The 17,709-nt window shown below is 40.6% G+C and overlaps 1 protein-coding gene across 1 annotated transcript in view; it reads right to left on the minus strand.

Moving 5' to 3' along the window:
• The window catches only part of LOC124805244 (putative neutral sphingomyelinase), a 115,079-nt gene that overhangs the window by 66,944 nt on the left and 30,426 nt on the right, over positions 1-17,709 (minus strand). Inside the window, exon 3 of the mRNA XM_047265755.1 lies at positions 11,069-11,252. Within this exon, the coding sequence (XP_047121711.1) occupies positions 11,069-11,252 (184 nt within the window). The remainder of the gene's footprint in view (positions 1-11,068; positions 11,253-17,709) is intronic.

Genomic DNA, 17,709 nt, shown 5'->3' on the forward strand with positions numbered 1-17,709 from the left:
GCCGTACTCACAGCTGGTTAAAGAACATTCTGCCCACAAACTATGTATCATTTGGCTCTGCCCACCCCCCACCCCCACCACCCACTTGCTCATACACCATTAAAATTGCGAGACCGTACACTTCAGGTACAGTCGGAAACATATTGCTTTCTCTCACATATGTCTGCACAATGACAACAAGAAATACTGAGGTATTAGATCTCAAATAGTGGTAGAGAGGATATAAAATGTAGACTGGCAATGGCAAGGAAAGCGTTTCTGAAGAAGAGAAATTTGTTAACATCGAGTATAGATTTAAATGTCAGGAAGTCGTTTCTGAAAGTATTTGTATGGAGTGTAGCCATGTATGGAAGTGAAACGTGGACTATAAATAGTTTGGACAAGAAGAAAATAGAAGCTTTCGAAATGTGGTGCTACAGAAGAATGCTGAAGATTAGATGGGTAGATCACACAACTAATGAGGAGGTATTGAATAGGACTGGGGAGGAGAGAAGTTTGTTGCACAACTTGACTAGAAGAAGGGATCGGTCGGTAGGACATGTTCTGAGGCGTCAAGGGATCACCAATTTAGTATTGGAGGGCAGCGTGGAGGGTAAAAAGGAGACCAAGAGATGAATATACTAAGCAGATTCAGAAGGATGTAGGCTGCAGTACGTACTGGGAGATGAAGAAGCTTGCACGGGATAGAGTAGCATGGAGAGCTGCATCAAACTATTCTCAGGACTGAAGACCACAACAACAACAACAACAACAACATTCTTCCCACACATTTTTTTGTGAGTGGAACAGCAAAGGGGAGAAATAACAGTGATAGCAGATGCACTCTCAGCCACACAGTGTGTACACTCCTGGAAGAGACAACCAATGTGTTTGTTCTTCCAACATGTGTCTTGCGAAAAGATCATGAAGATAAAATTAGAGAGATTATACCCAACATGGAGGCTTACCGGCAGTCATCATTCTTTCCACGAATTATTCATGACTGGAACAGGGAGAGGGGCAGGTAACACTGGCAGACAAAGTTCCCTCCGCCACACAGCGTGAGGTGACTTGTAGAGTACAGATGTAGATGTAGATGCAGATGCAGGTATAGAAGAATGCTGGAGATTAGATTGTATACCTAATAAGGAGGTACTGAATTGAATTTAGAAGGAAAAAAATAGTTATTGAACAACGTATAAGGAGAGCAAGTTATTAACACTGTACATGGATGTAGATTACAGTAGCTATTTGCAAATGAAGAGGCTTGCACAGGACAGAGCAGCGTGGAGAGCTGCATCAATCCACTCTTCAGACTGAAGACAATAACAACAACAACAAATACAATATCTTTGCCAAATGTTACAATGAATATACCAGATGATGATAGGCATGAAAATAATGTCAAAACATCTTGGAATTCCGTAATGACACTCAGATAGAAATATGAGATGTTTGTATCATCAATATAATCTGGCAAAGACTGCATTCACACTCAATTCTGTACCTACCAAAACTGAACACTTTTACTGCTTTTGGTGAAGCTATTATTTATGGAATAGTCACAAGAATCACAAGCCTCAGCAAATGGTCACATTTCAGAAACTGACAGTAAATAGCGGTATCTAACCTGATCAATTGTGGAATGAATTAAATGCACTGAAATGAAATGGATGGAGTGATAGAGATGAAATGAGTGAAGATGCAATGACATACGATATCAGTATGATATATTCAGATATTCTGAATCTCCAAATAGAGACTGTGTGTGTCAACTGAAAATCTGTACCAGACCAGGATTCGAACCCTTATTTCTTGTTTATCGCAAGCAACCCCTGTAACCATTAGGCAATGTGAGAATGTCTTCGGGGTTGCTCAAACTTTAATTGTCACTGATGTTTCCACTTATGATTTCCAAACACTGCTACAAGTGGTTCTCCCATGAGGTTTGTGGAAACAGCATCACAGGCACAGCATATGCATCTAAACTTTCTGTAGCACAACACTGTATTTACCAAATATCGCACCCTCTCACTTCCACCTTCCCTCAAATAAATTTGTGAGGTTAGATTAGGTGGACAATACATCCATAATAAGAAGATTCTGCAGGGTATAGAACTACATTCAGTGAAGAGGCTATAGCAGCTGTATAAGAGGCTTTGCACACATTTATATTTGTAATTCAAAGATGGAATCTACTCTCTGGAAATATGTTGGGCCAAGTGCACTAACCTAAAAGAAGACCATGTCTACAAATGGAATGCATTTTTACTCGAAACACATTGGAGCCTGCTAGGCTGACAATCTAGACAGAATCAGGAACTTGAGCATTCACTTTTGTTTACATTTTTAAAAACTTTTTTTTTATTTGTACTTCACACTCCACAAATTATATCAGCTTGTTAAAAAGCCTTAAAAAAGTCATAAAACAAGGAGGAGAAGTCCTCCAGAATTACACTCACTCTCTCGCAACCTCACTCACAGTCACCTGCACAATCAAACAATCTAACACCATTCAATATTATGTAAAAGTGGTCAGATGTTCTAAAACAGGTAACTAAAACACAACAGTGTACAAAAAGATAGATTGCTACTTACCGTAAAGAACACACACTGAGTTGTGCACAGGCACAATTAAAAGACACTTACATAAAGCTTTCGGCCACAACCTTCATCAGCAAAATACAAACACACACCAAGCATACACGCAAGCAAGTACACCTCACGCACACTTGGCCACCCACTCCGGCAGATCAGGCTCAGGAGTAGCAATCTATCTTTTTCTACAGTGTTGATATTCCTACCTGGAGTTTTCTATTGTTTAACTAAAACACAAGTAAGACAAGAGAAAAGCTAATATCACTACACAGGGAAACATGACTGACTGATCACTTACAAAAGCATGGATGAGCCAGCAACCCTGATGACACATTAAAAAGTTCTACCTAGAATTTTAACGAATAAGTCGGACATTTCAGAAAACATTAAATGTCATACTTTATTCACCTGATTGTCTATTAAAATATCCAATGGCAATTTTGCTGCTGTCCTCTCTGAATATAAAACACAGTCTACTAAAATGTGGTGCAGTGTGATCTGTACACTACAAGCTCCACACATTGGAGGGCCCTCTCACTGAAGCAAGAAACCATGCATTATATGGCTGTGTCCTGTGCGAAGATGAGTGAGAAGGACCTCATCCCATCTGTGTGGCTGGTAGGATGTATGGCCAGTTTCTTGATGGTAGTAAATGCAGCTTATTGTCTGTCATTCCAGCCACTCTCCTTCCCAGTCACGCATGACTCTGTACCTCCACAATGAGGTGATGGCACATAGGGGGATGGCACACTGAACCATCCAAATACTGTCACACACACTTCCCTTAATACATGTGTGCCATGGCACACAGCACAAAGACAACTTTTTTCCCAGATTTTGTGGAGGGTGGGTGTCCTGGATGTTCTGGACTATTCTATCTGCTGGGTACAAGTGTAGTAAAGAGGTAAGGGCACTCAGGGAGTCAGAAAAGACAAGGAATTCAGGAATCACAACACATCTCTTCTGCTCCAGAGCACTCGAGATCATGTATAATTCAGCATCAATCACGGTGTATTCTTGAGACAATCTAATAAGACACAATCAAGGAAAACAATTGAGCAACAAATGGGTTCTCCGTGTTTAGATCCATCTGTGAATACAGCAATGTAGTTGTAGTACTCTTTTAAAATGTTGTAAAACATGATATGTAAAACAGATGCAGGAGTGCAGCCTTTCCTGTACTGCACAAAATCTAAAATTACAAATTACTCTGGGCCTCTGAAGTACACAACGTTGGCAGCTGGTGAAAACAATGGATTTGGACACATAGTTCCCCCACACCATGTGATTCCAGCACATGGTTCATGCATTTCAAATGGCCTTGTTGCTCATGGACAGTCCAAGAAAATGTGTTCCATATCTGGAAGAGCAACAGCATGGTATAACGGTGATTTGGTAGCAGCTTGGATCTCGATGCATAATGAGCAACCACCACCAAATGGTGAGTAGTGGTTCTTCAGACTCAGCACAGCAATTGGGCATGGGGCTAGTCCTGTAAGCAGATATGGCCAGCCTGTTCCACACATGCTAGATAGTGTTCATGATCTTCAGAGGAAAAAGGTCTTGCTGCTCAGTACTGTGTGTACCTGTTGTCTAGCCACAATCACATGAAAGTCCTATAAAACTGGAACAGGTGCACCCCATCCACAGCCAAAGATCTGTGGATAAGGTACTTTAAGATGTTTAGTGCTTTCTGCATCTCAGCCCACAGACCATTCAGATGTGCTGACCACAACAGTTTGGAATAAAAAATGAAGCCCAGAATCCTCATCAAGTCTTTAAAAAATAAATAGACTGATATCCCTCATTTGTAGGCAAGTAAATTACAAATATACGAGAAAGATTAAATTCAACACACTTGAACTGTCTGCAAAAAGTTGAAGCCTGTCTTTGGAACCCACTCCTCAAACCAATTCACTTTAAGTTGTAACTGATGAGTCATTGCAGCAGAGTTACAGGAGTAACAATAAACTGCAAAACAGTCCACAAATAAGAAACACTGCACAGGACTCCTTACTGTAGACATGATATCATTAATTGCTACGGCACAGAGGATGACACTTAAAACATTTCCATTGGGAGTCATTCTTCTGCTCAAAACTATCTGACAACATTCCACCAACTTGGTACCTAAAAAAGCTTTTCAATAAGAAAGGGTGAATGAATATAGGGAGAGGCCACGAATGCCCTATATGTGAAGCTGACTAAGAATATTACACCTCCAAGTAGTGTTGTATAGCCTACAGTTCAATGCTGTTTCGTAGAAAAGCCTGCTGCACAGTCACCTCTAGCTGGAGCAGATTGTCGACAATGGGTCAGTCTCTCTCAAATCCCTACAGAGAACAGCTACAGAGCTGCCTGGTCTCTAATATCCACACCAGATGATGACCGACTATTCACTCCAAAGTCTTTTCTACACAACTTGTTAAGGCAATGCTCCAGTTAAGTACTAGGACATAAAGTTCATTTCCTTGTTTGAGGAGATGTATCCAAATTGGCCCCCTCCATGGGCGAGGAAACTGCCCTGTAAAATAAAAACTTTCTAAGAGGATTTCCTTCAACAGTGTGTGCAAGTTTTTCAGCATGCTGCATCAGATTTCGTCACGACCAGTCGCAGTATCATAGGCCTCAAAGTGGTGAATCCAGCTCCCACATGAAGAAAGTGCAGTTGTTAGACTCAAAATTGTTGAATCTGACGTCCTATTCTCCCCTCCCCATTGTCACATGGTAGCAGCGGAACACTGAATCCTAGCTGACAGAGGCAGTAGTCACTGCAAAATGTTCAGGCATTGTGTGGGCAATGTCTCCGTGTGTCGTTTGGAGTCACCCCTGTTTCAGCACTGCTACTATAGGCAACTGATTACATCAACCAGAAATTCTCTTGATGGCTTCCCATCAAAGTGAGTGATTGATAAGAGCCCAGGAATGCATGCCACAAAGTTTCCTTGCTTTTCTTCATTATGCATCACACTTTGGGTTGCCTTACTTGAAAGGTGACCCGAGTTGCTGAGCATCAGTTCAACAAAGTACAGGCTGTCATCGAAGATGACGAGATGATTTTAACATGGATAAGTTGGTGGCAAGGTGGATCACACGTGTCCTGGCATCCAAACACACCCAGCTGGCTTAACAGTGCCCTGCCAGCTCTGTTGATCATCCATCAATGTGACTTCCTTCCAAGTATTCACCACCTGGTACCTGGAAAGTGTTCACAGGAATGACGGCCATTAGTACCCTCCACTGAGGAGAATCTGCTAGGGCTGTGGAGCAAAAGAAAGGTCTATGGCTGACGATGACCCAGAAGCAACATTGAAATGAGTGGGAGTGCCTGTGTTGAGGTAGCACAGTTCCTGAGACATTGTGAGGCTCTCTCAAACTCAGCCCCTGGGGCGTATACAGTCGGAGCCCCATAACACTTCGGAGAAGTGGTCAGGAGAGTTGGTCTGTAAGATCTCTGAGAGTCTACATCCACATCTACATCCATACTCCGCAAACCACCCGACGGTGTGTGGCAGAAGGTACCTTGAGTACCTCTATTGGTTCTCCCTTCTATTCCAGTCTCGTATTGTTCGTGGAAAGAAAGATTGTCGGTATGCCTCTATGTGGGCACTAATCTCTCTGATTTTATCCTCTCTCCACAGCAAATACAGAAGACACTGAAAATGAAACCGAAAGAGGCCACAAAGAAAGCAGAAGCAGGTGAAGAAACCTTTAAATCGATGGCCTTCCTGCCATATGTGTGTAACCTCTCATCAAAAATAGGACAGATTCTCAGCAGACACAGAGTTAAAGTGATTTTTCGTCCTCCACCCAAGACAGCTCGTGGGCTCTGTCAAAGATGATTTGCTGCTCCAAAAATCTGGAGTTTACAAAATTCCATGCGCATGTGGCCTTTCTTACATGGGACAAACAACTCGTACTGTCCAAGAAACATGTACAGAACACTGGAGATACACACGACTTTTACAACCTAACAAGTCGGCAGTGGCAGAGCATTGTATTGACACTGGTCACAGTATGTTGTATGACAACGTCGAAATTCTGCCAACTACATCATCTTTTTGGGACTCGATAGTGAAGGAGGCAATTGAGATTCATTTGATGTTGAATTTAATTAATAGAGGTAGTGGTTTCAACCTTGATAAATTATGGAATCTGGCACTTGGTGTGATAAAATCACAAAGACGTCGTCACAGTGCAGCTCACAATGATATACTGATATGCCAACACAGATTGAATGCGGAGTCGTAGATGTAACTCGCGCATTGTACACGTCTCTGCTGCCGACCAACGTTTCTGGCACATTTGCATTTGTGGCCGCATGCGCAGTTGCACGGTACACGAGTATAAAGGGATGAAGCGAGCACTGGAGCGGCAGTCTTGCGGCTCAATCTGAAGATGGCGGAACGTTATACAGCCGAAATATTAGAAGAAGAAGAAGAAGGAGAATTTTTGTGACTGCACACCCAAAACTTAATGGAACAGGAACCACTTTGTTTCTCAGGTCTTGGCAATGGATGGGGTGGTGCAGTTTATAGGCCTTTCATGTGATTGTGGCTAGTCAACGGGTGCACACTGTACTGAGCAGCAGGACCTTTTCCCTCTGGAGATCATTGAGACTATCTACCATGAGTGGAACAGGCTGGCCATGTGTGCTTACAGGACCAGCCCCATACCCAATTGCTGTGCTGCAACGGAGGATCCTGCAACAGATGGAGGTTTAGTCTGGGTGCTAGATGGTTGTCCCAGGCAGACTTTGTATTCCATTGTCATTGAGAACCGTCAGATAGAATTAGACTTACATGATCTAATGGCTTATAACCTGTATTCTTCTGATATTGATGCTCCCCTTTTAGGCTTGGTTGGCAGATGATACTTCAGACCAACATTAACAGCAATGGCAACGTCAATACCATTCTAACTGTTTACTGGAGTCCGACTGCTGAGGTGCTGGAAGCTCTACAATGTCTGCAAATGTAGTCTTTTCTGATGTACTAACATCACCATTGCAACTGCAGTTGCAAACACACTATTAACCTCTGTTTGTGTAGAGGCATTGGCTTTCTGAACAGCCTTTTTGAGATCTCAAGCAAATAAAGTAGTGAAAGTGGGAGCACGCATTGCTTTATACATCTTTTTTGACATGCCATGTGAAATACATTTAGCTGCTTTGAGCCCCTGTACCTGCTTTTCTTCAAGGTAGACAGTACAGTCTCTACTCGTGAGAGGGTGACCTACAGAGCAATTAACACACTTTAGAGAGAAAGAGCAAACAAATCCTCTGTGGGTGGTCATACCAACACTTGCCGAAAGTGGCTTCTCTCCATTACACACTAGAGTGGTGTGCCCAAAGTGTTGGCATTTAAAATGATACACTGAGTTGTGTATATAAGGCCTCACAGTTAAGTGGAGAAAACACACCTTGATGTGCTCCGGAAGTGTTGTGCTACTGAATGTAAGAATATGATCCTGATTTACCCAGCTCACCATCTACCGTTTTCATCACATTTTGCACATCAATCAGACCCTCCTGAGCCACTCATCCTTCAGCTCTTCTTTGGGAATATCAACCATACCTCTGCAAAACACAACACCTTTGCCATAGTTCAAAATATTGTGTAGTTCTGTTTTTATGACATACTTCCCAAGGTGCTTAGCTATATGGAGATTTGTTGCTTGTTGGGATCTAGGAGTTTCAACTATTCCTCAATCACTTTACGGATTTTTCAGGTGCCAGTAATGCCCTCTAATCTCTTTTGTACAAAGAAAAGTAAAACTTTCTCAGAGTTTCCCTCTTTTCTTGTGTAGCAGGTTCCCCAGAGGTTGCCAACTAATAACTGTTCCACCTCCACAGTGCATCTTGGGTTTGAGTTATTTATATTTTACCATCCTTGCAGACTACATAGTTAAGCCAAGATACCCATTCCCTGTGACACACAAAGTTCCACTACCGAGCTGCATGGTGGTCATTGATGTGTACTACCCAGAGTTTATAGAGCACTGGTGGCACTCACCCATCTCCTGCTCATGAAACCTGGGTTTGTCAAGCCTGTATCCAACACATTAATGGTGAGCTCCATGAGGTGCTTGCAATTTAGAATGACTCGGGAAGCACATATGGCCTTATTGAAAATATCACAGATGTGGCAAGTAAAATGGTACAATAGTACAATTTTTTTCCATGTACTTGGAAACACAAAGGCCTATCTTACATGGCCCCCAGAAACAACTTGTCTCTTTTCACATTCCCTTCCTCTAGTTCTTCCTAGAATGACAAATGCATCTAATTGAAACTTGTGCATTTGGTTCTTCATGAAGATTTTCATCTTTTCTATCTGTGTCATGGACTTTACTTACCATCCCTTGTAAATAATCATTGTTTCCAGAAAATTTACAACTACATCAGATAGACAACACAGTTCTGAGCCACACCTACTGAGTTCTTCAATTAAACGAGTGATGTTTATAATCTATATTATCATATATTTACTTATTATACGCTTTTATACAGGTACAAAGACAGTAAGGACACATATAAATATGGCATTGATGCAGAGGGAAACAAATTACAACAATACCGATAGCATAGAGGCAGTTCGTCTAACGCTGGCATGCATGTCACACAAGAATATCAATTAAAGGACTTCAGCAATCTCTAGCCAAGACGGTGCAATTAGGACAATTGAAATATTACCTTTCACAAAATAACAACGTAAAAGATGAATTTAAATGAATACTACATATGTTTGAATTCAAGAACACAACGACATACGTCCTTGGGATTCAAGACAGGAACATATCTAGTATGTCTGTCAGTCCATGTGTAGAAAAAAGGGCATTTTATTGTCAAACTGAAATTTTTCAGCTAACTCTTATAATTTTATACAAAAGTGTAAACAAACAGAAAACTATGTTGTATTATAGAATTCATAAAGTAACACAATTCTTATGTCACACTCAACATTGGATCAGTAACACACTAATAAAAAACCTCCCCATGAAAGAATTATCCAAATAGGATGGAAATCAATAGAGATGTACATGTACAGACAAACAAATGATTACAGTGCCAGAAAAAAACTGGATAATGTTTTCAAGAGAAAGAGCTTCACAAACTGAGCAAGACAATAATATGTCGGTCCACATCTGGCCATTATGCAAGCAATTATTTGCCTTGGCACTTATTGACAGAGTTGTTCAGAGTCCTCCTGAGGGATATCATGCCAAATTCTGTCCAACTTGTGCGTCAAATTGTCAAAATCCCTAACTGGTTCAGGGCCCTGCCCAGAATGTTCCAAATGTTCTCAGGTGGTAGAGAGCTGGTGACTTGCTGATCATGGTAGGGTCTGGCAAACACGAACACAACAGTGGAAACTCTCATCATGTGTAGGCAGACATTATCTTGCTGAAATATAAGTCCACGATGGTTGGCCATGAATGGCAACAAAACAGAGCATAGAATATATAGAATATCATCGACGTACTGCTGTGCCGTAGGGGTGCAGTGGATGACAACTAAAGGGGTCCTACTATGAAATGAAATAGCGTCCCTGAGCATCACTCCTGGCTGTTGGGCCATATGGTGGCCAACAGTAAGGTCGGTGTCCTACCACTGTCTGGGCCATCTCCAGACACGTCTTCATTGGTCATCGGGGCTAAATTTGAAGGGGGACTCATCACTGAAGACAATTCTACTCCAGTCAATGAGATTCCAGGCCTAAAATGTGTCTGTAGATTGTCCACACAACAGTGGGATACCAAACTGACTGTTGCCCGCCATACGGCCCGGCAACCAGGAGTGATAGTCTGGGTGGCGTTTCTTTTCATAGCAAGATCCCTTTGGTTGTCATCTGCGGCACCCTTATAGCACGAAAGTGCACTGACAATACTCTACACACCATTTTGCTGCCCTGCATGACAAGCCATCCTGCGCTTACATTTCAGCAAGATAATGCATGCCTACACACAGCGAGTCTCTACTGCTTGCCCTCACACTTGCCAAACCCTTCTTTGGCCAGCAAGGTTGCGGAATCTCACCCCAACTGAGAACGTCTGGAGCACTCTGTGCAGGGTCCTCCAATGATCTAACATGCCAATAGAACAGAATTTGGAACAGTATCCCTCAGGAGGACATTCAACAACTCTCCCAAATCAGTTCCAAGCTTAAGAACTGCTTGCATAAGGACTAGAGGTGGGTCACTGCATTACTGTCTTCCTCAATTTGTAAAGCTCTTCTCTTGGGGTGGGAAATCCAATTTTTCTGATACACTGAACAGCCAAATATTGCAGCAATGGACCTCTTTAATGTAAAGCTTTAGTATTCTGCAGAAAGTAATATGTAAGCCTCATCAAACAAGTACATTCATTCTGAACTGGACTGTGTGCATCTTCATCATCATACTGCACAGAACACAAAACTTAAATTGAAGTTCTTTTACTCATATTCTCACTGGCCAAAACCAAGAAGTTTTAGCAAGGAAAGTGAACTTACATGAGCAGTATACACATTCACATAAACATCTTCCAGTTGGATACGGCATACACCAATACCTTTACCACCAAACCAGTCTCCATGCTGTAATTTGTGCATATATCCATTCATAGGCCACTGGTGGAAAAAAACGTCTTCTATTGGAAATCGTGAAAGAACACATAGACCGGAGCCCAGCACACCACTGCATAAAAAAAGAAGAAATAAAATCATATACAAATGAAATTAGGAATAAATAATAATCATTTGTTACGGTATAATGATAATTTTTACTTATGGAGCGTCTGACAGCAACTGAATAAAACACAATTTTAGTGCCATACGTGTTTCGCCTTTATTTTCTGCAAGGCATCATCAGGGGCAGGTTGCATGAACAATTTCTTACATTTTACTCTCGTGTTGCATTTTTTTGTGTTGTTCTTCTTCTTATGAATGCCAATTTGCAGTTTTTTCCCCACATTCCACAGCACTATGAACTGAATGCTTGTTTCAATGCAATGTTTTGGTTTGCATTGAAACAAGTGTTCAGTTCATAGTGCTGTGGAATGTGGGGAAAAAACTGCAAATTGGCATTCATAAGATGAAGAAAAACACCAAAAATGCAACAGGAGCGTAATATGTAAGAAATTGTCCACGCAACCTGCCACTGATGATGCCTTGCAGAAAATAAAGGCGAAACGCGTATGCCACTAAAATTGTGTTTTATTCAGTTGCTGTCAGACGGTCCATAAGTAAAAATTATCAATATACCGTAATATTACACACAACTGAGGAAGACAGGACTAAAAAAGTTGAAGATGTCAATAATCAATTGATTAATATTGCATTACACAATACTGTACGTACTGCAAAATGAAGACTATTTGTACAGCATTATGGCAACTGGCAATCACTGAAAGAAGCACCATTAAACTATACAGATGGCAAACAAAAAATGTTGATATGAACCTTAATTTCATAAGGGTAGAAAGTACTAGTAGAGCAGAAAACTTACAGAAAGTCACAGATGTTCCCCACCACTACTAAAGCTAGTGACCCACTGCCCTTGCTTACTTTATTTATTTCAAGCATACCATGCCCAGCTGTTTACATTTGGTCAGTTGAATGATTATTTGCTCATATTATTATGTTTATTAATTAGAAAACTATCTTTTATAGTACCAGCCCAATATGAAACCGGTAATATTTTTCTTATAAATGTTTCAAGTACAGTTTAATACACGTGTGTTCACACAAATGTCACCTTACACCCTAGAAGACAGGGGCTGGTGGACATTCATGGGAGAGATAATTTGTAGGTGTCATCAACACTCTAAAATAACTTCCATCAAAAAATACCATAAAATAGATTTAATTAGCTTCCTGCTGCCTCACTGACTGTAATTGATCCCTCAGTAATAAATACACATTTCAGAATGTTGTCAATAAAACTGTGATATTTTGTTTCAACTAAGATAGCATTTCACAGGTGATTGGAAGTCCTTTAGCAATATGGAGCTTATTCTTCAAAAGCAAATATGCAACCAGTCCATCTCCAGGATGGTATGCAAAACAAAAATAATAATAGGAAGGTTGTTCACAAGAGGAAGAACAACAAGGGAGAGGAAGGGGAAGGGGAAGGGGTAGGGGAAGGGGAAGGGGAAGGGGAAGGGGAGGGGGAAGGGGAGGGGGAGATGGAGGTGGAAAAGGAAGAGGAGGAGGAAAAGACAACTTTTGTATTGATGGCAACTTCACCTTACATAGTGAAAGCCATACATTCACAGTGTACTGATTTTCAATGAACAAATGTAAGTGAGAATTGCCCATGGCTTTTAAGAGTCATGGGCAATGGTCACTTACATTTATACATTAAAAGTCAGTGCAATGTGAATGTATGGTTTAGTAACTCAGTGGGTAAGTACCAGACTACAAATCCAAAGGCCACGGCTAGTGTCCCAAATTTTCCTAGGATTTTTTTGTCATGTATCAGATTTTTCACCTCTGGCAATTACTTTCTCTAGTAAAGTATCCAAACCAATATTTGTGTTGATGACAGCTTCACCTTACATAATGAAATGCAGTTTGCACAAGAAACGTGTATGCTGACACAACCATTTTTTAAAACTGTCAATGCACTTTCATACGTCACATTTTCTCTATGAGCACAACGACCAGCAAATGAGCAGCCAGAATATTGCTTTGAATGCACATTTACTGGAGCTCTGTCAAAGATTTATCAATCAACAGGCTCATCCCTTTTTTGTGTGTAACTAACTCCAAGAGCACATCACTTTTACAGTTATCTTTTAACAAAAGGAAGCTTTCTTACTGTGTGCACTGAAATTAACTGTATACCTTGTTGGAACTCAACATGGGATTTTGTCTTTGGGTTGCAATGCTGTCTTTAAAATGAAAGCCACTAATTACTGCTCTGGAATTAAATGCATATAATTAATCATGTTATGCCAAAACACTCAAACAGAGTAAAAAAAATTGCTCTTACCAGGTCAGAGTCCTTCATGTTACAGCAACTTTAAATCTTGATCTCTGTTCCATAACTGAAGAATTGTTTCAACGCTCTGCCATTTACAAAAATAAGGTTTCTCTGCATATATTAAAACCCCATGTTTGTAAAAGGCAGAGCATCAAAACTGCTGGTGTCATTAGGCCACACATATCATTACACACAGAGAAGCAGGAGAAATTTTCAGAATTGACCAAAGGCATAATAATTGAATAATATAATATTACTTTTGAACATGTGACTAAGGGATATTACCAGCAGCAGCCATACTATAACATCACTTCATACAAAGCATGCAGCTCAGAGTGTACCCAATGGTCTGCCAGTAGTGATGATGGTGGTGGTGACAATTATGATAATAATAATTCTTCTTCTTCTTCTTTGGTTTGAGTCAGCTATGGACTATATTACTACAGCTGTGTCATTCTTTGAGCTGTAGCTTGCATGCAGTACTTTTTCATTTGTTTTTTGTGAGCCTCCTTTCTTTATTCAGCATATATCTTGCCAGTTTTGAACTTTGAATTTTATTGTAAGTACTGGTGTGTTTCAGTTTTCTTCTTGAATAGGTCGCGGTCTTGGATGTCTTCATATGAGAGCCTGACTTCTTGAAGATCCTGCTGAAACTCAGTGAAACATGTGCTAGTATACCTCCCTCTCCCCTTTTTCAGAAAATAAGTAAAAGTCTCCATTGTTTTTTATATTATCCTTTTCCCTATGGCGTCATCTTTGTATGCATATGAGACAGACAGCGAACACATTCTCCTCCTCCGCTCTGTATCAACCTTTTCCTCCCTCTGTTTGTTCACCTCATCCTAGCCCCCTCCATCTGTCTGTCTTCACCTACCCAACCACTCTCTATCTTTATCTCCACCTTCCCCTCTTTTTTGTCCATTTCCTCCCCCTCACCATGAGCATATCTTCCTCCTTCTCCCTGTGACCGTATCTTCTTTTTTCTCTCTCTCTTTCCATCTGTCTCTCCCTCTTCCTTACCCACCTGCCTTCTAACAGTGTACACCTTCCACTTGCCACAAGCATCTCCATCTTCTCCCTGTCTCTGTCTACTTCCTCCTTCCCCTTGCTCTGTCCATAGCTCCTCTATCCATCTCAACCTGTCCCCGGCCATGTTTACTGACACTGCGATACAGTTCAATAAAGCAGGCAATACTACTCCCACAACACGCTTGTCATGTAGGCCAGGCTACACATCAAAGGCTTGAAAATAATTTATTTGCACCTGGCGTACAGCCTGCCAAGCAAAGAAATCTCCCCCCCCCCCCCCCCCCCCCACACACATACTGGAGCTAGGAGGTTATAAACTCCACAGTGCTGATATTCATGAGATGTGTTGTTTCTGTGACTCATGAGAAAATGTCTGTTCACTAGCTGGTTGCATTTTTTTTGTGTGAAAAGTACTGTCATATTTGAATCACTAATAACTACAAATACCTAATGTTTCACCAGTAACGCATCGTGTCCTGCTCCATAAAGTCACAATGGAGTCAGATAGCATCAGGTGTCAACATCGTTCAGAGTTAGGTCCTATATACTCTTTTCATTGTATGTCCTATTGCAAATACCCTATGTAACCTGATGACTTCCGGTTGTCATTAACCCATCCAAAACCCATGTGGTACTGGTTGGTCGTTCTAGGCTCATCAGCCTGAAATATTGGGAATCTCTAGCATCTTTAACTGCAAATACGACACATATCAACTTCTCCCCCTAAGCAAACAACCTAGAAATAATGATAGATGAAAATCTAAATTGGACTGAGCATGTACTACAATGCGCAACAAGGCACCATCATCTCTCAATGCCCTACAAAAATATAACAAGCTCTTCCTTCTCAACCTCAAAAAGAAACTTATACAGACACTTATACCACCAATTATTGATTTACAGTGATGTTATCCTGGAAGGTTACGTATCCCTGTGTTCGTTATATCTGTGATGTTCGAGTCTTTGATCATTATTTCACCATAATATGCACAGCTATCCAGGCTGCGTGCAGACAAGTGCACATACTTCCACATTCTCTGTCTTCTATGCTGTCTTATCAACATACCCTGTCCCTCATCTCTCTTCTTGGCCTTAATGCTCTTGTCTGAACAACGTACCAGAAAAACCCATTCCCATTAGGGCAAAATCCTTTCTGTGCAACTCCGTCTTTCAGCCACCTTCTCAACGTCCCCACAATGGATAGATAACATATATACATGTTTGCCACACAGTGCTTGTTTTGCCAGTGATGCCATTGTACCATGTACTTGATTGTTACAAATTACCTTTGTCTTAATTTATAAATTGGTCTTGTGTGACAACTCATTTAGCAAAGAAATTGATTGAGATATTACTGTGAAGTGTTAGTAGAGGGCATCCCGGAGCCAATGTGAGGCAATGAAAATATTCACCACAATATAATAGAAAATAGGTATTACATTGAAAATTTTAAAAATAATGAAATAACTCATCTCATATGACTCATAAATACATTTGGAATTATAGAAACCAAAAGTTTGCAATGAAAGAAGTTCAAAAAGCATAAAAAGTCCAGTGTCAAGTGAATGTGAAGCTCTGGCAGCATCGATTAGAAAATGAAAAAGGGCACAAAACGATTATTTAGCTGGCCAACTGAACATTCAGTGACCAATGACACTGCAAACTTGTGATTCATCTGTTCTGTAAATGTTGTACTACATTGTAAACATTGTATTAAAGAGATTGAAAATTAATTACATATTAATATGAAACACATGTTATGATTATGTTCCAATGCTTTCACAAAAAATCTACAATGTGTCCCCAAAATTTTCACCCAATGACTGATACCTTTTCCACATGTGATGCAGTTCATTGTAATACCATTTTCTAAACTCCCCTTTCTAATTGGAACTGAGATCTTCCTTAAGATCTCTGTTGCCTTGGTTTCTAACTTTCTGGCGTGATCTTCCTATTCATCATGAAACATTCAATCAGTACTGTGCTTCTAGTTGAATGACTGCACAACTTACATTGCTGCTGTTATTTTTGTAGTTGTTCTTATTGATGATGATTATTAGAATGTGGCACCAGCATTATAATCTTCTCACACACTCTTTGTAAATATAATCTGCTTCTATCAAAACACGGCAGCACTTAAGTATTTCAGAAAATGTTCTACAATGACATGTATGTCAGGCAATTAACTACTCTCCACAGACCACTTTGGCTGCGGGCCAAGGTGAACTTTTCATGGCAGATATGTTGTATAATTCTTTGATGGTAAAAAATATCTATTTTTGCCCTTGTCCTTCAACATCTGAGTTACCTGACCCTCCTTTCTAACTTCCTCTGAACACTGCCTCTTTTTTCCACAAGGAAAGAACTAATAGTTCAAAACGTAGGAGTATACCATCAAAATAAATCAATATTAATTGGCATAAAGGCTGCCACACAAAATAATCTCCCCTCCTATTGGAGCTAGGAGGTTATAAACTCTACAGTGCTGATATTCATGAGGTGTGTTGTTTCTGTAACTCGTGAGAAAATGTCTACTCGCTCGCTGGTTGCATTTTTTTGTGCGAAAAAGTACTGCCACATGTGAATCACTAATAACTACAATGTTTCACCAGCAACACATTGTGTCCTGCACCATAAAGTCACAAAGGAGTCAGATAGCATCAGGTGTTCCCCATAGTTCAATATGACCAATAAAAAATCTACTCACCAAGCGGTGGCAGGAGAAACAAATATAGAAGTTAAGAAAATGTGCAAGCTTTGGGAACCAGTAGCTCCTACTTCTGCCAGAAGAATTGAAGGGGAAGAAGAGAGATGAAGGAAAAGGACTGTCAAGGTGTAGGAAACTGGGAGGGTTATGGAAAAGTCACCCAGAACCCCGGGTCTTTTCTTTTCATCACATCTGGTAAGTCTCCCCTGAATCGAGGTTTTGGGCGACTTTTCTGTAACTCTCCCCTTTTTCTAAACCTCTCTAATACTTTCCCTTCACTCCTATTCCTTCCATTTCAACACTCTGGCCAGATGTAGTTTTATATGTGTTTCCTCCTGCCACCACTTGGTGAGTAGATTTTTAATCTATCCACATGTAGAATTTTTTGTTTTGTAAGGTGATTATTGGCAGTACTGGAACGTTGCCTCATGA

This window comes from Schistocerca piceifrons, chromosome 7 (genome assembly GCF_021461385.2).
Source record: "Schistocerca piceifrons isolate TAMUIC-IGC-003096 chromosome 7, iqSchPice1.1, whole genome shotgun sequence".
In the NCBI taxonomy this organism is placed as follows: domain Eukaryota; kingdom Metazoa; phylum Arthropoda; class Insecta; order Orthoptera; family Acrididae; genus Schistocerca; species Schistocerca piceifrons.